Source organism: Motacilla alba, chromosome 2, assembly GCF_015832195.1.
Source record: "Motacilla alba alba isolate MOTALB_02 chromosome 2, Motacilla_alba_V1.0_pri, whole genome shotgun sequence".
NCBI lineage: Eukaryota > Metazoa > Chordata > Aves > Passeriformes > Motacillidae > Motacilla > Motacilla alba.
The window spans coordinates 26,930,449-26,954,445 of NC_052017.1; the positions used below are offsets into that span (position 1 = coordinate 26,930,449).

Genomic DNA, 23,997 nt, shown 5'->3' on the forward strand with positions numbered 1-23,997 from the left:
ATATAAAGCAATAAAACCCAAACATAATTACAGCATGAAGATACTTTTAAAGATCCTTACTTTTTTGGGCCTACTTGTCCCACGTTGACTCTCACACAGATGACCTTTCTTGTCTGCATCCCCACAGAACAGGTGGCCTCCCCGTTCCAGCTGGCAGAGGAGTTGAAAGCAGAGACAGACGTGTCCTCTATGCACTGTCCCCACGGGCCAGTCTGCCAATGATACACAGTGCAAGAGTGCTCGTTACAGCTGCGTGTTTCCTGCAGGGCACTACTGTTCGGGCACTGCATTCCTCCTGGAACAATAAAAGAGGGCAAAAGATCCTTCACTGGAAGGGGATACAATTTTTATTTTAAAAAAAGACATACCACAAACCCACTTTGAAGTTTTTTTAGTTATATATTATCAGTTTGATTACATGAAATAAATGCTGTTCCCTTTTCCTCCTCTTCATATGCCCAATATTGATTATGACAAATTTTGGCCAAAAAGCCACACAGAACAGTATGTTTATGGATTTGGACTGTTCATGGACAGTATGTAAGTCTGTACCAAAAGGATAACAAAATAATCATAACTTCTATAACACTAATGTACTTGGAGTGATCTACAGCCTTATTATTTCAGGGTTCCCTAGAAGAAACTGCAAAAGATCACATAAGGATGTATGAAGGCTGTAGACAGAAGAAATGGTTAGTTATTCTAATTATACATGTGTAAAGACCACTGTTTATGCTGAATTAACAGATAAATTGAAAAGATTTTTGGAGCTATTGTCCTAGCTCCTGGTGGATGTTTATCCATCTTATGTAAACCAAAGAGGATGGCACAGCTGGCAATTAATCCAGATTAAGATAACAAAGACTATTGCAGGTTAAGATTAAAATGCAATCAAGTGTCGATGATTGTGAAGAAAAGCTCAGATAATGCTATCTTTGTTGTTTGGTTTCTTTGATAGTATGTTCAGTTCATTATATTCCAGCACTTCAAACCTACTTTGGCCTCCCAGTCCTCCAGGAGAAATGAAGAGGTCTTTCCTACCAGAGTTGATCACAGGCTATTGCATGTCCAGCCCTGTGAGCAGACATCACACCCACTAAATATCTGGTGTTACTAGAATCTAGGTTTGAGATTCTGGCCTAAGGGAACCATGAGACTCCTATCTCCAACTGATGGAAAGTCGGCAAAAAAATCTAAGCAACATTTTAGCCTCTCCTAAAAGACAAGAAAAGTAAGAGACAATTGAAAGAGAAGCTTTTTATTAGTTAATGCTGATGACCCATACGGCTTTTCTCTAAAATGTATGCATGTTGTAGAGCATATTATTTATACCCCAAAACTGAACTTCAGGTTGACTGTCTGCTCTACAGACATGTGGGAAGGAAGGGGTTTTAAGCACCCGTTTTTGAAATTAAACAAAAAAAGTACAAGTAACCAAAGAAACAATGGATGCTTCAAATACTCCAACACAAGAATGTCAAGTTGCCAGTATAAAAATACTTTACACCCCAAGTTGCTCTGCATGGTCTAGATCTGCAGCAAACATGAGAAAAAGTTCATTCTAATGAAAACACAAGATAAAACAATAATTCTCAATTTATTTCTCTAGGAATATTTCTAATTTCTGACTTTTTCCTAAAAATGTCGATATAACCAAGCAACAGGAAACATTATATTAGTTGAGATGTCATGCCACAGACTAGCTAATCTTAAATTTTGCAAAGGAGGATTGGAAAAACCTACAAATATGTGAATGTAATTAAAGAATAACTTGACTTTTTTTTTGGTACAAAATGGATGCAACTCAAGTCTATCAGAATTGTTTAAAAGATATTTAAAATATAGATTTAAAATAGATTTAAAGTATTGAAAATATATTTAAAATATTGAATGCCACAGGCACCAGTTCTTAAGACATTTGAGAATAAAGTGACAACTTAGGTTCAGTTTCAGCAGCTATGCAAGAATATATATTCAGGGGAAAAAAAGAGATTGACATTGACTTGTAAATGAAAAACATTAGGGCATGAATGTCTGCAGCTCAGTGGGAATCCAGTTCTGTTCAGATTAAACCAGGAGTTAAAAAACATGCAAAGACTGAACAAAATGTGGAAATAATACTACTGAAATAAAAATCAATGTGCCATTCTGTCCAGGAAAACAGCATTCTCTTGTGCTTCCTCCAATTTAACTAGGTACAGAAAATGCAAAAGGGGTTGGAAAACCAGCAGTTAGAGATGCCCTTTACAACATCTGTGCAGGGGTAACAACTTTATGAGCGTATTCCCAGTAGAGGACAGGTTTGACAGAAATGTAAAAGTTAATGAGAACACAGGAAAAAAAATAGACATTGGAATTCATCAGAATATAGGAAAAAGGGACATGCAATAATAAACACATCCTTTAATAATAAATGATCAGATGACAGCAAATAACTTCTTGGCAGTAATAAAAATAATAATTTCAAAGATACAAAAAACCAATTGGGGCTGAAGCATTTAATTTTGGGTTTGGATTTTTAAGCAAAGTAGACTTGGAAGGGAAAGACTAGCTTTGCAGTGGGACTTGCATATTGCTCATAAAATAGCTGACAGAATTGTCATACACTTTGATTGCTTTTCTGCCTGATTTGGAGCTCTAAAGGGGTAAGACACCTTGCTCTAGGATATTCAATGATTGGATTTTATAATTTATTTTTTTAGTGATGTTGATTTGATAACTTTGAAATTTCAAAATCTTAAGCATTTTTAAAGCATTTAGGATCATTTTAATTAATCATTTTGATATCATTTGTTTTTGCAAAGGCATATAGTTTTATAAATGCATTTCAAAACAGCTGGAATAATCTTAGAGTTTGAGAAAACAGATGTGACTGAAGTGCCCCTTGTATTCTAGTGAGTGAAATGGGTGTTGCTCATTTCTTTGCTGTAGGCAGGAGGTAGGCACTTCTCAAGGCAGCTGCACTTCCTGAAGACAGACACAGTCAGAACCAAAACTTCCTGTTCTGCAAGCATCGATGCTTCTTCCCCTGGTTTATATCAGTTTCACAAACCAAGCAGACCTGTCTGAAATGCACAACAGGTCAGGATGCAGAGTGTGCAGGATGCACAACAGGTCAGGATGCAGAGTGGACTCATGGTAAATGCGAGGTCTGTACTCAAGACTTTTCCAGGATAGAGTATGAACCCCTGACCCTCACTACACTCAGCAATCTGAGCTGATGGACTCCTGAGCAAAACAAGCACAATAACACACCCTGCCCTGGCTCACTCTTCTCACATAAGCTTCAGGTCACTTACTAAATCTTGCCTGAAAATTCAGGTTGCACAGTTCCAAAACTAAGTGGGTTTTTTTATTCCTGTTTCATGAAAAACCTCATGTTCTCCAAAACTTATTCTTTTGTGAATGAGCAATTTTCTGCTGAAATAAATACTCAATTCTGTGCTTTCAGATTTAATTATCAACCACTATTATTTCAAGCCAGGAAAATACAAAAAATTAAAAACAAACTCAATAAATGTAGGAAGAGCAAATACATTAAAAACCCCTAAGCATAACTTCTGGCTTGCAACTATGAAGTCAAACTGTACTGGAATTTAACAGGAATAAAATTTTAAAGCATATCAACAATAATCTGTTAAGTATTTACAAGAAACTCCTTTGATCCAGCTATTTCTTACATATTCAATAAATCAGTCTTGCAGATAGATGAGAAGAGCCGTTGGTCCCTGTCAAACAGAATATCTGATGAGATGGACAACTGATATTCTATACTATCTAACTGTGACTGATATTCTATACTATCTAACTGTGATGTTTAATGCTCTGTGCTACATGGTCACGCCAACTAGTCCTTCTGGCATTACACTTTGCGGATCTATGAGCATGTAGCACCCATAGCAAAGCACTGCTGCACATATGCATCCCTGCCCTAAGAGAATAATAATAAAAAAAATATTTCCCTTCCCTCTCATTGTAATAAATCAACCTTTTAAGTTGTCTTATTTTCCTCTTTGCCTTTGACTTTTGGTGTTTTGGTTTTGGTTTGGAATTTTTTTGGGACGTGGGGTGTTAAATCTTTACTTTTCCAAAATTGTTTTTACTGATAAGACTTAGGATGTATCCACAACATTAGTGTTATGCTGTATTGCACCAATTTTCCAGTCTACAGCAGTGTATAATCAAAAGAGAACCAATCTACATATATATTACTTACTGAAAAACTAAGATTAATTCATTACTTTTGAGTCTCAGGTCCAGTAGTAATGTGAAACAGTCTTAGTTCACACTACTCATTATATAAGATTTATTGTAAGCAGGGAATAAAAAGAAGAACAGAAATATTAAATAGAATATAAACCAAAAGTAGACACACCCTACATTCAAGAGATAGGCTGAGCTGTATACAATACCTTATTAGATTTATGTAGAACAACTGTATGATGTATTAGGTAACATCACTATGTCCTTTGCTGTCATTTTATATTTTGAGACAGTGATTTTTCTGCGTTTCTTACTGTACCATGAAGATATATTTGACAGTGACACAAATGAGCTAACACTATAGGCAGTCTCACAGACAGGCAAAATTATAAATCACTTTGCCTTTCAAACCTTCCAGCTGAGGACAATGATCTCAGAAAAAATATCAAAAAATTGTTATTGTGACACTCATTTCCACATGGAGTCATCTCACAAAGCACAGTAAGTCTTTATCTTGTGAAGAGACTCCTTTCTTTCCACTGAATGCAAGTAAATAAGCCCATCCCAGATGTGCATGACCACACCATGCTTGAGGCTCTGCAGCGTGTAGTTTGACCACATGAAAAGGGTCTTGTTTGAAATGAGGAAATGATGATGAGAGGGTGTACAACTGAGGTCATCTCCTGGCTCAAGCAGAAATCAGTGTGGGGCTGGAGGGGCAGTTGGTGTCCCAGAGCTCATTAGAAAACATTGTCACTGTTGTAACTTACATATGGCTTATATTTGTTGTATTTTACATACGGCTTATAGTTTTTCTGTGAACCTATTCTTTACACTGAGGAATTATTATAATACTACTGAATTATTCCTATTTTAAATCATATAAAAATTATATTAGACTGTGGTTGTTTCCTGGTGGCCAGTCATGTTAACTAGATGGTTTCTTCGAACCTATTCAGCAGCAGAGATAGATGGGTAATAAGAGGAAAAAAAATTTCTTAGGTGTGAAATGACATAGCTCTATTACAGACAGTTATATGCCAGTGTTAACAGGAAAAATTTCAAAGAGGAGAGAAACTGAACAATCACAGACAATACTTGATAAAAAGCCATCTGAGAGCCAGATAAAAAACCTATTTCACATGTATCTATAGATCCTAAAAATTTCAGGGGGGTTCATGTTTAAGTAGCCAAATGAATGAGAATTAAATGTAGCAGATACTTTGATGGATTGCAGTATTCATTGCTTATGCAATGCCTGCAATGCTTTGATCTTTCTAGGCTTGTGCACTGAATGACTAGCAGGAGGATGCGTGTGATCAAGGACTCACACCTGGACTCCTTATGTCATCTTATAAAACAAATTTAGCTCTATTCATGGATTTGCAACAGTCTTGCATATTTTTTCTTTAATTAATATCCAATCCTGATATATAATAGGGGTAATATATATATTTATGTACAATATTTTTGTCCTATTGTGTTTTGAATAAAAACTCAAGGCAACAGGATACAGAAATTACTATGGAATAGCTTACCTAGCCTGGTCTGTGTCTCATACCAACAGCTCAAGAAAAGGTTCCGAAATCCAAAAGAAAACTTGTGTGACTGTTCTCCTGAACAGAACTGATAGCTGTTTTCAGAACTCAGCTATATTGTCTAGATGGAATTATTGGTCTTACATTTATGAGATGTGGAATTTTTTGTTTTACATGATGCTTACAGAGCTTCCATCTACAGTTCGGTGCATTTTTTTAAAGTTCTGAATAGAACTGAGAACTGCATGTTTCCCAAAAAATGTTCAAGTGAAGCTTCCTATTATATTAGTGGAAGTACAGATGTTCAAACACATGAATATATTCTGTGCTCCTAGAACAAGAAATGACCTCCCAGCACACAGTATTTTATGTTTTGGGAACACAGCTGATCTCGGTCATGGGATTCTGGAAGTGCAAAGTCATTCAGTTATTTGTCACGTAACAAATGACTAAGAGGCATAACAGGACTATGAGGAGAAAGATGAAAATAACTCTAATTCACTGAAGCATTAAAAAAAAGTTAAACTGATAATTTTTTTAATATAATACAAGAAAAGGTGAAAAGTGCTTTCCAGCTAAAGTTGTAAAAATACCCTAAGCTTTGGAAGGTTCTTTCATTTATTTATATACCTTCATTCTCTGGAGTTTGTATGAGCGCAAAGGAGCTCTGTATTGAAGAGATCTGACTGAGATGTGAGTGCACTCCCAGGTAAGCTGGGCAGACCTAGCAGCTTGTATCCTTAAAAAGAGCACAGAATAACTTCATCTGAAACGGTGGGAAAGAAAACAGGGTTTGAGCAAAGCTGAAGCACTACAACACCCAGGTAATGAGTTTGCTTTCTCAGCCTTATTTTAGGGATTTCTTCACTACAGCCTCTGTGGTTTGAGATCTGTCAGTCTTTGTGACCACTCTGTGCTGATTCTGATCACTGCACAACAAACATTAATAAAATTCACATACCCAAAATCCAGGTGATGCTGAAGAGATTGCAGCATCTGCAGCCTTGTAAGTTAAACTAGGTTGTATTATGTATCAAAGTCAGAATAAGGAGTACTTTTTAAGTTTAGGCATAAGAAAGTGGAATAATTTTTTCAGTAATTTAGGTTTTGACTTCTATGGCATGCTTGTCAGGATTTAAATTTCTGTCTCCAGGAAAACTACAGAAGTATATAGAAAATGTATTGTCTTGACCTACATGGACAAGCAAGAAGCACATGAATATATGTTTGTTTGAATTACATGGCTCTGTGTTTCCCCCAAAATGAGTCTGTTCAACACACTTTATAAAAAAAAAGGTAAACCACAAACCAAATTTTTTATCATTTTAAAAGTGTTTCTACTTTTTTCCATGAGATCCATCTAAGTAATTTATTATTTGTATCACCAACTAAAATAGAGTACAGTTCTGATTGCCACTTACATTTCCAGCAAAGATTCCTTTCAGAGAAGAGGCTGAAAGTGCTCTGCTAAGTTTTTTTTTTTCACAATTACCCAAACTCTGTCAAATACCAGTACACTTTTAGCAATGTTAGCTGTGTCTGCAAACAGCAGTGTACAGTTATTCCATTTCACTGCTGCCATACCTTACAGCTTTCACTTTTCAGCTAAATTTGATCTTAAGATACAGTAATAAAAGGCTTAATAGTTTAAAAGAAGAACTAACACATACCTGTAATCGTTTTATTTTGAGGCATTTAACTTTTATGTCAGTAATACATGTGAATAAACATCTTCCAAGAAGTCTTTGGTGGCTATGTCTCCTGGCTCCTGCATGAGGCATTTTATCAGCTGGACCCTGGCACACTTGACATGGCCATTTTTGAACCATGTTATATACAGAATACATTTCTTCTAAACCCAGCCAGACCTCCAAATACTTAAAACCAAAACAAAAAGCTGTAGGAACCATGGAAAATCATCAAATAGCATGAACCTGTATCTAAAACCTGTTTTGTCTTCTTTTTTTCCAGCTATGTCTTCTCTTCGCATATGCCGCAGACACTTCACAAGGATGACTTGAATAAATGGAAACCATTCAAGAGTGAAGACTTGCAGGGCAAAACCCGAAGTTTTGCTTTGAATAACACTGTTAGTGGGGTAACATAAGTTACCAATTAGAGAAAAGAAACTACAAAACCCTTTTGCTAACATTTGAACCATTAAAATTCTCATCTTTTCAGCATTCAGGATACTTATATCTTTCCAAATTGGACACAAATTAGTGTTTGTAATCTGTATCAGATGAACTGTTTGTCTTGTTTAATTTTAATGAAAACAAGAAATGCGTATATCTGAAATAGAAACAGTAACATTAAACACACTAATAAAAATATAGTAACATTGACTGAAATAAGCAAAATAAACCCTCTTTAAAACAGATTTAGGTACCAGGAGTAAATGGAGGATAACCATTTAAACAATTGTGCTGTATTTAAAAACCCACAATGTGACCTAATAATTTGTTTCTATCAATCAAGAAATCACTTTGACATTACAAAGGCAGTGGAGGATTGACAATCCGAGAGGAGAGCGTGAGCCCTTACCTTCTCCTGCATAGGCCAGGACGGAGCGGGCGCGCATCTGCTTCCCTTCTGTGGTTTTGCCGGAGCAGGTGTGCGAGCAGGAGGACCAGGCCGACCACGCGCTGAGCACGCAGTCCTTCGGGCACGGCGCTTCGCACACCACCGGGATCGGGTAGATGGCATCTCTGCACAGCTGCCTGTCAACCTCTTCTCCTGGGAAAAAAAAAACCAAAAAAAGGCCAGTAGCAGTCCATCATTTGCTAAATTAACATAAAATGAGCAATCTAGTCCAGATGGGCGCACAAATAAATTAGATTCTGTTCTTCTGTATAAACAAGGTAAATAGATTTTTTTATTACTTGTCTCCTCTGCCTCAATTCTAGAAGAGCATACTTAAACCTAACTTGATTCAATATTCTCATGAAGTGAATCCGGCCCGGGTGGTCTTTAGGCTTTTATTTTGTAATACATACTTGATCCCACACAAAGTCCAAATGTAACAGAGTATATAACAATCCTATGGAAAACTGTGTACATAGAGATGCATGTATAGAAATGACCCAGTTTTCATCCAGATTTGTGGGAGAATGGGAAAAACATCCTAACTTAGCCAGTTTTATAATCCACAATTCATCCTTTGAATTGCAGCTATCCATCAAAATATGCAGTAAATTACAGTCAAAAGTGTTGTTTGGTTAGAAAGGTCTTCATTTGTTAGCAAATCAGCAACACATCACTCTTTGTGTCATGGAGGTATAACAAGATCTATGCATTTGTATTGTGTAGGTACACATTTCATTATAATAACAAGATCCAGGCTGGGGTAAATTGCTTAATGAAATATTAACTAGTATTTAAGTAGCAGGGTTGCTTTTGTTTTCAATCAGATAATCGTGGGACCACTGCGTCTGAGATCTGTCCAAACAGCACTTTAATCACAACATGGATAGTTTTGTGAGGTGACATGATTTCTTGATCAAATAAGTCAATATTTATTAAGGGAGAAAGAATGAATGGCCACATATTCTGGTATCAGTAAGTATCATGATAAATCTTCATGTTGGAGCAAACGATGGAAAAAACGAAGGAGGGAAAGATTCGGGTCCAGTTTTTAGAATTCTAGCTTTGTTAGCACAATGTAATGCCTGTTATGAGGAAATGAAAACACTGCATCTAAGAGTACACTGGACCTTTGAGGCCTTGACAACTACATACAATTAAGGCATGAAAGAGCCAGCTCCTTTGTAAACCTAAAACTTTTTTTTTTTAAATTTTCTAAAAAGGATAACACCTCAAAGCATCTCAATGCTTTTTGTGCTGTATGATCTTTACTGTACTAGGGTATAAAACGTTCTATTATGATTCATCTATTGAAACACTCTTGAATTTTACATGATCCTGACAGGACAAAACATTGTATACATTATGCACTTTTTAAGACCCATCATGTCAACCTCTTTGTTTTAATAGCCAATGTCAACAAAATAATGTCTTATCTCTTCAATACAACAAAATATTTGTTAGATATATTGATTGAATACCCTGTAATTGAATCACAAAGGCATCATTTACTGTTAGTAACTACCTCAATGGATTCTGAAAGCTAATTCAGTAAGAACTGAGCACATTATAAATGAAGTTAAAGATGCAAAAACTCTGCTTTACCAAGTCTCAGACTTTATTGCTCAATAGATGTATAATAATGAATTGATTCAAATACTAATCAAAACAGAAACTACATAAACAATATTTTTGTCTTCAAAGTTTACAGTCTTTTAAATAAGAATCTGTTATACTGAGTTCCGGAAACCAGGAGGTGTTTTAGTACTAAATCAGATCATGAGACCCAGAAGTGTTAACCAAATTCTTTGTGAAAGAGTTAAAGATGAAGGCCATCCATTCAGTATTAGATTCTTTTGAACAGTGCCAAATATTTTATTCATACGGACTATTTAGGCACAACAGAACTACAAACATCAATCTTCCTTGGTTTTGAAAACCAGGGAAAATCCTGCAGCTCATATTTTCAAAATCGCCTAAAGTAATCATACTCATCTGAATTATAAAGACCTTCGAGATCAAGTTAGTCTCAACAGCTGTATTTTCCCATATTAAAATACAAATTTGAGCCCTGCCAAAGGCTTCATGGCTCTCCCACGCCAAGTTCTGCTTCCCTCACTGGACTCAGTCTTTGCATCATCTGCTCCCTCTGTTATATTGCAGGTCATTACACCCTGACACCAGAGGGATTCCTTTCTGCTTTATCAGAAGGGCATTTCTTTGGGCTCAAGGACAAGAGATAGAGGAGAGGCCTAAGCTTCTTTTTCAGACAGGAAGAAAAAGCTAGAAAAGGGGTGAAACCTACTCTCAAATTGTTCCATTGCTAGATAAGATTTAATAAGTTAAACTGCTAGGACACATGCACACTTTGCAAGAAATGCTACTATTACAATAGTGTGTCACAGTAGAAACAAACAACACTATACTGAAATTATTTATCACTTATTGGCTTTTATTTTTTTTTTTAAATTTAAACTCAAGCTTAATTTGGTGCCACAAGGAAGAATATTTTTAACTTAGTTTCAGTCCAAGTTTATATCTCAAATGAAACTAAGCCTTCACTCTCTCCTAAAATCAAAGGCCCTATTTTTCCTTTGCTTTTACAGAGAAAACATTCTAGAGATATCTCACATATTAGCATTTCGTTTTTGTCAAGTGTCCAATTCTTATCTGATGAATTCAATAGCATAGAAATGTACTTGGAAGAAATGTCTTATAATGGGTGCTTCTTATCTTCAGGGAAATATTTTATTTATACTAAATTGTTTCTGACATTTCACTAATGATTTTATGAACAACTTGACCTTTTTTGCCTTCCTCTTTAAAGGGTGTAGTGTAGTCAACCACCAGGAACCACTCAACCATAAGCTGGGAACAATGCCAGCGTAAAGACTACTTAGAAAAAGTCCCATTTGAAAATGTTTGCCACTGAGTGTTGAAGCAAGTCCAGAGAAGGGCCATGAAGGTGAGCAGAGAGTTGGAATATGTCTCCCATGAGGAAAGGCTGAGAAAATTGAAGTTGTTCAGCCTGGAGAAGAGAATCCAATGAGACATCATAGTAGCCTTCTAGTACCTGAAAAAGGCTAACAAGAAAGACGAAAAGGGGCTTTTTGAAAAAGCATGTAATGATGGGACAAGGGGGAAGAGCTTTAAACTAAAGGAGAAGAATAAAGAAAACATTCGTTACTGCAAAGGAGGAGAGGCACTGGATAAGTTGTCTGTAGACATGGTGGATGCTCCATCCCTGGAAGTGTTCAAGACCAGGTTAGAGGGAGCTGTGAACAACCTTAGTGGAAGGTGTCCCTGCCAATGGCAGAGAGATTGGAAATAGGTGATCTTTAAGGTCCCTTCAAACACAAACCATTCAATGATTCTATGATTTTATTTGAACATTATGGGTATAAATTTATGCAACATAAGTATTGAAGACAGGACTCCAAAACAAAAATTACTGAAAGGTGTCTGCCCTGGGTTACTTATATTCTAAACAACAGAATGTCAAAAAAGTAAAAAGAAGTGACATGAAAAAAGAATATGACATTTCTGTCAAGTGAAATCTTCACCACTTATCAGTTGACTTGTTCATTAAAATCTAGCAATGGAATCTAGCAATATTCCATATTCACAAACAATACCTATGTCGTTGAATTATATTTCTCTCTAAGGCAAGAGACCCATATTTTGGACTAAAGTCACCAAATAGCACTTAAGGAAATGACAGCACATAAAAATGATAGGAGGCAAGAGAGGGTTTTTTTCAAAAATTTAAAATGTCAAAAATTTTTAAACCTTTCCTGGGTTTTTTTTTACAGATTTACATCAGTGAGAAGTGCTGATGGGATAGTCTTTTGAATACACATCTCTTTATCAAATAAATTATGCTGGATCCATCTGAACAATCAGCAAAGCAAGTCACTACATTAAGACCTCCTTTTGGCCAACTTCTTGGCTCAAAGACTGCCTGATATATATGCCCACATGAGAGCCACTGTTGAACTACACAACTATTTCATTGTTTTAAAAGAAACAAACAAGAACAACCAAAAAACACCAAGTCAACCAAAAAAAAAATCCCAAACTACAGAATAGGCAAATTTTTACAGATCAGAGAGGTAGCTTGTGAATAGCATTCAGGAGAAACTGATTAAGAAATATCAGTATTCATATCACCATTCTTGTTTTATTACATTCACAAAGCAGGTTATGTATCGGTGAAAATTTAGTCTGGATGCTAAAGGTTAAGCTAGACCACATTCTTTGCTTAATGTAGTTGAATCATGTCAGCCCTTTGTGGTTTTGTCTACTCATCTGTAAAATGTATCTGATATTTAAGTTTCTTGTAAAATGCTTTAAGTTCCAATGGGAAGCATTCTTACAGCTGGAATCACTAGAGAGACATGGTAAAGAAACCCTCTTGCTTATTGTGCATCTTTTAACATGGTGCACGCTTCAGTGCGCAGTAAAAAATTGCTGTCAAATTCTGACCTGTAGTAAATGGGAAGGCAAGTGCTTAACAGAGAGCAAAATGTTTTTTTAAGCCTTAAAATGAACAGTAAAATCACTGCAAGATGCAATGAGGCATAGAGAACAACTTTTAAAAAATCAGCATAAAATAAAATTGCTGCTGGAGCCCTATGTAATAAGTCAATGAGCCTGGTCTCAGTTCTAAACAAAGAAACCAGCTATTGTTTCTTGAAGAGTGACCTATCACCTGATATAAACTAAATAAATTTTGACAATAAAATAAAAAATAAGTGGAATTAAATCAAGAGAGTGTTTTGAACTTTAATAGCTAACATTATTTTTAACATGCCTGTGTAATCAGTAAAGGACAGGAATATCACACAGTGGTAAAACAAATTTTACAGTTGTATTTTAAAACTCATAAAAGAAGTAATGATAGCAACTGAGCCCAAATGCTAAAACTGAACTGCGGACTTCATATCACTTATTGCTTGTTTCAAAATGTTCAAGTTTAGTATTATATCTTCAACTTTAAAGAAAAAATATCTTGTATCAGTATCTTTTACATGATGTGTCATCCATTGGAAAACTGCTGGGCAGCTGAAATATTTGGAAAAGCACTCCAGAGCTCAACTTTTAATGTGATTGCTAGTGAAGGAGGCCTTGTCATTATTTAACTGCCTTCAGTAATGACTCTAAGCATGGAGGCTGCAGGAGAAAAATGCAGTATTACCTCACACAATAGCAAAAACTGTGAGCTGTGCTGTTTGCCACTGACTGTTTCCTTCCTTTCCTGTGTAGAAAAATAATCAACAGGAAAGTATTGAACTGCCTCTAGTATGAGTTTTAAAGGCTGAAATGGCAGGGAATGTTCTTTATCTTGAACTCCTATGCAGTTTCCCATATGCATTCCTTTCAGACAAGGATCTATACCTGTCCTTGCACTGATCCCCTTGTCAATCTCAAAATGTGTCAGACTGGCTGAGGAGCCAAAAATCCTGTGTGGACTCTGCCCATCAAGAACAAGATATGCCTATCTATATTCAAAACTTACTAAAATCAGATCTGTTCTCTGTGCTCAGTCCTGTTCTCACTTGGAACTAACTTTAACCACAGTCACAGTTAGTAAACCATATCCTTCTCCACTAAAAAGTCACCAGTCCACAATCTACCTGCCTCAAAGTTCCAGGAATGTCATGACTACACTGTAAGAGTATAGAAGCACTGTTAATGAGTTTAACTGTAATTATTATAAAGACAATTTTAAAAATTCAAGAAAGTCACAAAGTAAGAAAACGTAGAAATTTATCCAAATGTGAAATTCCATACTAGATTTTCTTTAGTAACAACCTGGTCAACACATTGGATGATTAGTCTAATGCAAAATGGAAATTCTTCACATTACAGAAAAGCTATCAAACTTATCAAAACCTCAAACACCTTCACATGCCAGGACACCCTATATCTGCAAGTGAGCAGACAGTAATCAATCACCAGGATAAACTGAAATTATTTTAATTTCTAATACTTCTACATTTCTTTCAAATCACTAATTCCTTACTAAACAGGAATAATCAAGCCAGCCTAGCATGAAACTTAACAGCAAATTATGTTTTCCTTCCAAACCTAGAAGCTCCAGAAGTAGTGTGATGTTTTCTTTTTAAAATGATCAGAAAAGGACCCAGGACTGATTTCTTTTTTCTGGCAATTCTGTTTTGTTATTTGCTTTTCTTTATACAGGAGGAGTTCTCTGAGGAACACTGTCTTAGAGCATGTGTCTCTAATTAAAATGTATACACAACTTCAAAAAGCTGACCCAGATTTTTCAGGGGGGAGAATTTAGAAGTTAATCTATGAAAACCTAATCAAATAAGCCACAGAAAGGAGAAAGGATAATATTTACATTAAATTCATCATTTGCCATCCTATTTAGCTCAATAATCTTAAGAGTATTTGGAAGAAAAAAAAAAAACAAACCAGCATGTGCAGCAGTATCTGACTGACAGTACAATTCTTGCCCTTCAATCAGTTCAATACTAGCAAATAGCACATATTATGATAGACAATAGGAAACTTTAAATGTTTTACTAATCCTACTATCCTTCATATTTATTCATACCTGCTCCAAAAGAACCCTTTAATGTTAGTAAAATGGCAGTGTCTTTTAAAACAGCAGCAACAGTCTATTACCTTAATAATTATTTTCCATTACAATTCTTGAATCATCTGTCAAAAAAATATCAATACATTTTCACCATTTGGAACAATTTTTAACCTCTCTAATTATCAAACATAAAGTAACATAAACTACAGATTATGACCTCAAAAAACCTACTTCATTGACTCCTAAGTTTTCAACAAACTAAATGTGAAAAGATTGTGTATCTTGCCCTTGTGTTATTGTTATGAAGTGAGCTTTTACATTTCTTTCTAATGCTTAGGTGCCTGGCTGGTAGCTCCAAGTGTTAAATCAGTTGCTAATTCCCTAATCACATGCCTTTCTCTCAATCACTTTTGCTAAGTAGCATTTGCATTTAATTAAGTACATCTTAATTAGTTGATGGTTAATATTCTTGAAGTAATTTTCTTCTAAGAAGCCTAAGCAGAAATGGCACTGATTTCAATGAAGACAAATACACTGGTTACTCACATCTGTTCATTATGCAAAAATGACAGAAAGTTGGTCTAATGGTTTAATGATATGTAAACATTGCAGGATTGTAAACTGTTTGGTTTGATGGTTTGTGTGTGCAAATTCACTGTGGTTTTGCTTTCAGAGTAGTATCATGCACTCTGTTCCTTACTGAAAGAAAAACGCTAAATGTGATACTTTGGCCACTTACTCAAAAAACCCATTGTGAATCTCATAAACATAAAATGTTTCTATTTTTTTTTTTTAAACAAGAAACTTGAGAGCACAAGCACAGGTACCATCATCTTATTTACATTTGTACCCTTCCTGCACAGATAAACCAGAGACTTATAGAAAAGGCCACTGACTGCTGTCCTTTGCCTATGCAAGTACTGGAAGATATATACACCTTTTAAAATAAAACACTAAATTTTAAAATATGATTTTCACTTTTTTAAAGCAAACATTTGCAATGACAAATGACTATTAATGACAGGAAGTAATAGTATACAGAAGGAAAATAGCTGTAGCTTAGAAACCCACCATATCCAATGTTTTTACAACCAAAGATAACAGCATGTTAACACACTCAAGAAAAAAAATGACCTTTTTATTGTTTTCTCTTCCTTAATGAGATGAAACACCACATTTTACAAGCAATAACTTCTTGTTAATGGCTATATGCAAATTTCTTCTTTATTCACCTTATGGGAAAAATAATTCTGATGAGTGGGATGATACTGGCTTCAAGAACTCCCACATTCATACAGAAATATAATTTTAAAAATAGTACCTGAACACTTCAGTTCCTTCTCTGTAGCCAAACCAGTAAATGAGCTCAGTTACAGCTTACAGGGTAGCATGTGCTTGCTAACCTTTCCCACACAGCATATTACCAACTGTGTAGAAAGAAAGGCAGAAGCAGGTAACACTCTGCAAGTGGTTTATAGGAAAGCTGAACAATGTGAAAGCCATTCTGCTCCAGAGGTAAGACAGTGCTGGTTACAAGGTTTCTTCTCTGTCCTTAAATTCATCCAAATTTTCAATCACACAATTTTCAAGAAAAATGAGTCACTGATAAAAAATCCAGGTCAGTATTCCCTAATACATCAGGTAAAGAATACATTAATCCACCATGCACCATATACAAAGCAGTTACTGGAATAACCAGAAACAAAATAACGCTCCATACTGTGAAATAATGGTAATAATAAAGGGAAAACTCTGACACAAAAATTAAGAACATATTTTTAAGATGGATATTTCTTGCTATAATTGCTTCAGATGGAAAGCATCTTTGCATATGCTTTGGCAGTAACTTAAAAATAATGGTTAAACATAATGAACTAACACCTTCAGATACAAAATTAATGCTTCCAGTAGTCCCATTTTCATGTCTGGTAATAACAGAACATATGTACCTTCATTTATATTAGAGTCATCTATCAGGATTACAGTCATGTAGACAGTCTAAATTTGCCAGACACAAATAAAACCAGGGAAAGAAATAGTACCTCTTTACCCAAATAATATATTTTTATTTCAAATGCAGTGACATTTGGCCAGATCAAACAGCAGTATGAAAAATAACATCCTATAACTATGCTAAAATAGAAATATAGAGAAAACTGAGGAAGAAAACCCCAATCAAAACCCCAAGAAACCAAAATCAAAACTAATGGAACACTATGTTGTTTTTTTTTCCATGAAAGGGAAAACTTATTTGGGCTTGACCTCTTTACACAATGAGATTGAGAAAAGTGAAAAAAACCTGTTCTCTTTTTGCTGTCTTAAGATTTGTGGTAACCACTTTGAAACTTTACCTCTTATTCCTTTATGCCCTTTCTAAATTTTCACTATATTTTGCTAGATTTATTCAGGTTGAAAATTTGAGTTCACTTAGAAAGTATTGAAAAAGATTTTTCCAATTCTCCCTCTATTTCTAAGGGATGGCAGCCACAGTATCAGCTCCCCCAAGCACACAGCAATCACTTGGCTACCAGCAAGGGTCTCAGTAAAAAAAAAAAAAATTGATAAAAAATGAGGTACATAGATAAGGCAAGTTCCTTCACTCCTCACCCAAAGGAACACTGAGGGTGTCTCGTAGCACTCACTATGGTTTAAAAAGTAACATAGCCTTTTTATCTCTGAGGCAACCCTGTAAGGTACTGAGCGCATATTTTGTATCATATGCATCAAAGACTAATGGAAAACTCTTCTTATAGATGATACTTCTTTGATTCTTCATTACTTCTGATAGCACCGAACATTCAACAGCATAAAACAGGCTGTATATGAACTAGTAAAGTCAGTATCTGTGAAAAAGCCTGACCTAAACGGGGATACTGAAGAATTAATCCAAATTAATTAAACTGGGACTTTGAGGGAGATTAGCTAAACTGTATTAACATTTTGTATGGCTATCTTACTCAGAATGAAAGAGAAAATTCTTGACAAATAGAATTAAGACCACTTTAACTTCAAATAAGAGGATTCACAGACACATTTAATATAGTTTAAGTAATTATTTTTGCAGTTAATTTGGATCAACTTTGGAAAGTGCCTTCATGCATATAAGCAAAGTTAACAAAAACTGAAACATGATATGCCTTTAGCTGAAAATATCCTAGTCTTTTAACTTGATGCTATAGTAGACTTGTACCACAGGGATAGAAGTTCAATATTTCTAATAAAGACTCCAGCAGAGTACCCAAACACTGCCTAACAACAGGAGTAAAATTTTCCTACTGCTTGACAGGTAGTTGAAACATTTTCATGGTTCATTTGCTAATGTAGTCTTACTGAGAATGATAAGGAACAGAGAATACAAGTGTATTGATCATAACCAAGCAGAGTTGCCTTCTAGTGTCAAATAAGCCAATCAAATGTCATCTTGATATGAAAGAAAAAATAAGTTTGATGACAGGCTACGGTCCCATTGAGAATAAAATCAATATTAGTCATGGGACCAAGTGGGATCAATATGTCAAACCAATAGGCCATTTTAGCAGGATGGGGAAAGAAGGGGAAAAGTGCTGACAGAGCTAAAAGAAAAAAAGAGGACAGTGAGAACCTTGAGGATGAGATCACTTGAAAATTCACACTGTATTTCTAAAAACACTTATCAAAAGCCTCAAGTCACCTTAAAAAGATATAGCTAGCTCCACAATCAACAGAGCAATCTCATAAACTTTTTCCAATCAAGCCACAATTCATATAGTGACAAATTTATATACAAGTTTGACTTCCAGCAAAAAAGATTAAAAATACTTCCTCTATTTGTTTTTAAAATGTTAAAGAAGCTCTATTATGTTTAAAAATGAAGAAAAATCTTTTCACAGACTTTAGAAATAGTGATGGTGTTATTTGAATATTGGTCACAGTAGGATTTAAAATACATGGATTTGAAAACGCAACATGCATTTAATGCAATGTGTCTTTTTGATTATTTTTTAAAAAACATGTTTTATTAAGCACTGAAAATTACTGCACTACTTTTTCACTGCTGAGTATTCTCAGCAAATTTTTTTAACTTCATCCCATCAACACATAGACTACTGTTGCCTTTTAAAAGATGTTTCACAGGTAAAAGCCTTTTCACAGGTATTTTGTTGTAAGTGCTATTTTTTGCATTTCCCCCTCCCATCCAATAATGTCAAAATAACCTGGAGAACGAGTTTGGGAAGGGCAATGGAATGTCAATGACTTCAAACTACTTTGATTAGAGAAGATATTTCTGATGTGTTGATCTGAACTAGACTAACATTTAGGGATACAAGTCAGGAATAGAAGCATAAAAAGGAAATAATAGGCAAGAAAAGCAGTAGCATGAAAACAATGTGACAGTTCCACTAATGTCAGTAGAATGACAGCGCTCACCACAATAATTTCAATGATTCCCTACAGTGAGGTACTAATCTGCATATTTTCAGCAGCTACCTTAAATGGCCTGCTTTTTCAAGAAACAAGACTTTCACTAACTTCAAGCTTCTTATTTTCAGCATAAATATTATCTTTGGTTTATAAATTTATACATTTAAGCTAAAAAACTGCAAAAAGTTGCATCGTTAATGGGTTCATAAGTACCTCAGCAGTGCAGTATTTTTTGAGAATTTTGCCACCAACAGAGTAATGTTATTTTTTGTAATGCCAAATCTTACCTCACAGATGAAGAGAATGATTAATGGTCTGCACCTGACACAATATTAAGCGGATTTTTCAGTTGGGCAATTATCTAGTATTTCACTACTATACTGTGAATTTGCAGCAAGTTTACAAGTGTGTGTTCATATACATTGTCATACCTCCTGCCACACAAAGACACATGTAACTCAAAAGGAAGTTTAAGAGAATAAGAAAAATTATTTTATATGGCAAAAGATGATTGCAAACATTTTCTTTGCATTATTCATCCAGCTGCAGCTAGTAAAGAGTTGTCACCCTCTATATAATCTGACAGCTCAATTCAATCACAGTTAAAACATAGGACCCAAGAGGTGTAAGAGAGATCACTGCCACTGTCATGTTTACACATTTCTGAGAAATGGTTTTTAAATTAATTTCATGGATGCTTTTGTCTGTGTCCTACTACTGGCAGATAAAATGCAGTCTTTGGAGAACACCTTTTTATCCATCTTGCAATGAATATCTCATCATTATGAGTGGAAGGCACAGCATGCCTTTAGGGAGCTCAGACTGTGAATTAATCTTCTCTTTTGGGAACATTTTCATAGTCTTTCTCCCAAGAAGACTAAAACTAACCCATCCTTTTGACTTTTTTCTTTCTCCTAGCCTCTACGTATATGGATTCTGAGAAGGAGCTGTCAGGAATACAACCAGTGGTAAATTCCACTACATCTTATAAACCTACTCTGTGGAAGGAAATATAATAGCATTGTCACAAATAAACCAAAAAAACCCCAGGAATACCTCTGCAAGTATAGGGACATTACAACTTCCCTACTCTGTTAATAAGTTATGCAAGATAGTGTCCTAAAGTCACAGAATTCTGAGAGATTTCATTGTAGATTGACACCTACTCACAGAAATAAATTGTACCCTGAAAATAAGGTTCCCTTTCACTACTGGTTTTCTAGAAGCCTCCCACAATATAGAAAATGCTTCTAGCTTATGTAATTCTTCTTTTTCCCCTCTTTAAATAAAAAATCAATTCTGAGGCATCCAGAACAAGAAATTTCATGTACCTTCTGGTTAATATCTTTTCTCTGGAAAACACTCATGCAGCAATTTACTATTCATAAAATAGTATCAGTACCAACAAGGGATTTCTAAATAAAATTAGAAACAAACATCTGATAATTCCTAGGGCAAGATTTACATACTTAATCCTCAAGTTAATCCCCCAAAACTATATCAAGAAACCAAACAGTAAATGCCAAAATTAAAGGTGCCTTTGTATAATGCAGTTTTTTTAACTGTATAATCATATGCTTATTATTTTTCCACTGGGTCCCTTCCTCCTTCAGTTCACAGATTGGAAACTCCTTAGTGGGGAGCTATTTGGTATTTTTAGTTTTATTCTCTTTGTTCAAGTCATGATCCAATGTTTTATTTACCACACACTAATTAAAAGTGTTATTAAAACAGAATTGGCATTTTTCCTAAGATCTTTCTGTCATGACTATCAGATGCCCACTAGCAAAGCATTATTTTCAGAATACTGAAGATGTGGTGGGTCAGCATTATTTATATTTTGCTGATGCTGAACAAAAGCAGAGCAAAATTAAACCCTGAAGAATAGGACAACTAAGGTTAGTTGTTTCACAGATATTGCATTCATTACTACAAAATGCCCACTTAATCACCAAAGGAGATATATCTGTCTCATAAATAAGTGGCAGATTCTGTGGAGAAAATGTCATGTTGGCACAATTAAATTCTTCCTCCTGATGTATTCATATAAGAACCGGACGAACTTAATTTCCTGATGTTTGAGGGTTTTCTTTTGAAAACTAAAATATGAAATTTTGATGCAGTATTTCTTTCCAGTTTTCTAGATTAAAACAGAAGTCAAATGATAAATACTATTTCTGCCATAGGTGTTGCACTGATGCTGGAAACTGCTGCTCTGTCTGGTGATCTCATGAGACAAAAGCAGAAGCAGACTAAAATTCATTGCATCCCAGTCCAAGAAGTTACAGATTTTCTTTTCTTCCCCATTCTCTGGCTTCTTATCCAGTCTTATTTTCTTCAGACACTACTCCTAGTCTATCATCTCACTGTGCTTTTTATCCATACCTCCAAAGTCTTTCCAGATGCTCGTCAAATCCTCCCATGGGCTTACCCTTAGCAGATTAAATACCTCACCAAATTCATTCCTAATGCTTGTCATGTAGAGACATTTTATAACGTTGAGTTCTTTACCTGGTCTCAGGAAATTGCCCTGGAGGAAACCAGGGTCAAATCCTATCTTTTCCCAGCTTTCAACCCAATTGTTTGGCCAGAACATTGCAGTTCATTCTCTTGTCTTGCCTTTTTTCCCCAAGTCCCAGGTATAAATCTCTATTTCCCTCTGCTGGGCTTGTAGCTATGTAGTCACAAACTACCTGCACTCCAACATCTGAAAGATATCACTGGGAACACTGGAGAGACTATTATCCATTTTTAACCTTGATTTTGAGTAGTCATTGTGTCTCCACATGTTTTAGTTGGAAGTTTCTTAAATATTCTGTGAAGATGCTGCTTGTGCTGTGCACAAGAGTTGCAAGAATTGCAAAATGACATGTATCATCTTAAGGCTCTAAGTGGCTACTGGAACAGTTGTCTTGTGAAATCAAGTATTTTTGTCAGATAAGGGTGTTTTTTCCTTGATCAGTACTTAAAACAAATTATGATCTATGAGAAAGGTCAGACAATGAGCTGCTCTAGGCTGGAAGTACTGAGAGTAAAATTCCTATTTATTCTGTCTCAACATGAGTAGCTCATGATGATGTCTTTATTGTCACCATTTATCAACACAGCTTTGAAATTTGGTAACATTTATCTAGAAAATGGACCATAATATGCAAGTTGTTGTAAAATATAAATAGGCCTCTGCAAGGTTTTCTCAGATGGAAAACTGACTCCCATCAAACCTAGTGAGAATATACTGTCTTGGAGCATTTTATCATAAAGATTAATGATTAGTGCTGTGTCATGTAATCTTCTGAGAAAATGGTACTTAATGTATAGCTACATAGCATTATTTTTATACATAACAGAATTAGATGCAAAATTATCTCTTCTAAATACGTTTTGTAGAAATATTTTCTGGGTATGTTCTAGGGAGTTAACAAGTTGACACACAAACCCAAAAGCAAAGAAGTTCAATAAAGTTCTAGAAATCCTGTACCATAATCCATCCATTACTCCCTAAATCCCTTTTTCTTTCTTGCCTCATAATAGAAATAGAATAGCATAAATAGAAAATAGAATAGCATAGAATAGCATAGAATAGCAATAGAATAGAATAGAATAGAATAGCAATAGAATAGCAATAGAATAGCATAAACAGAAAAACTGTACCACATTAAATTGACCTTCCTAAAGAAATCCCAATTGTTATGAAGTGTATCTACAATTATCTCTCTCTGTATTCTTACATCGATGAAGCTTGGAGCCTAATCAGAATTGGGTTCCTCCATTGCTGAATATTACACAAATCAAAATGCATGCATCAAAATCCCTCCCTTCTAATTTAGGCACATACAGCTCTCGCAGTATCCTACTGGTTGTGCTATCAAAAACAAAATAAAGTTACTAATAATATGGATCATAGAAAACATTGCAGTGTCTTGGATACATTTAAAAAATATTTGCAATTTCCACTCCAGCAGCCTCTACTCTTAGAAGCCCAAAATTTTTACAATAATGCAGCATTAAATTTTACAAGTAAACTGGTCAAAATACACCAAACTTGCCTGACCAGACTGCCACATTATGATCTATTACACTAGAAAAAGGATTTTGGTAATTAGATTGGCTCACCTCTTTTTACCTTAATTATATTATTTATAGATATTAATGTCTCAATAGACATTGTCCATAACAAGTTCACTCTGTCTTCAATCATACATGATAAATTAGAAATAAGGTTTTGTTGCACTAAGTGCTAATTTTTTACTGGACTGTGGAGATGGAACACTGGTTTTGTTTTATTCATCCCTTTAACTGAAATCATCACATCAAACTACAGGCAAACTATTAAAGACATGGACAAAGAAAGTTATGTATTTAATTCTTTCCATATAATTAAATTACTACATGTTACATAAATACTAAAAGCATCCATTCTTTTATGAAACTCAGTAGTGACATGTCACTTTCCTAATATCAAGATGAGAGACAAAAAGAAATTGGTGTCATCAATTAAATGTGACTTTTTATTGACAGAAGAGTTTTCAATTATCAAACTATTCTGAGATTTCAGTGAGATAGTTTAAGCAGTATATTGTATTCTTGTTTTTCCTTATATTCCTTTATATTAAATAAAACAAATCTTTTTGAAAATAAATGCCTTAAAAATCCAATGATCTGAAATATAATGGCCAGAGAGTGTCAATTTTAGAGTCCTTTAAA

At 35.0% G+C, this 23,997-nt stretch overlaps 1 protein-coding gene across 13 annotated transcripts in view; it reads right to left on the reverse strand.

Annotated features, from left to right (window-relative positions):
- THSD7A (thrombospondin type 1 domain containing 7A) overlaps positions 1–23,997 on the reverse strand; it is a 267,555-nt gene that overhangs the window by 61,193 nt on the left and 182,365 nt on the right. For all 13 annotated transcript variants that reach the window (XM_038128932.1, XM_038128935.1, XM_038128929.1 and 10 more), the window contains 2 exons: positions 8,286–8,477; positions 61–295 (listed from right to left, as the gene is read on the reverse strand). In XM_038128932.1, the coding sequence (XP_037984860.1) occupies positions 61–295; positions 8,286–8,477 (427 nt within the window). The remainder of the gene's footprint in view (positions 1–60; positions 296–8,285; positions 8,478–23,997) is intronic.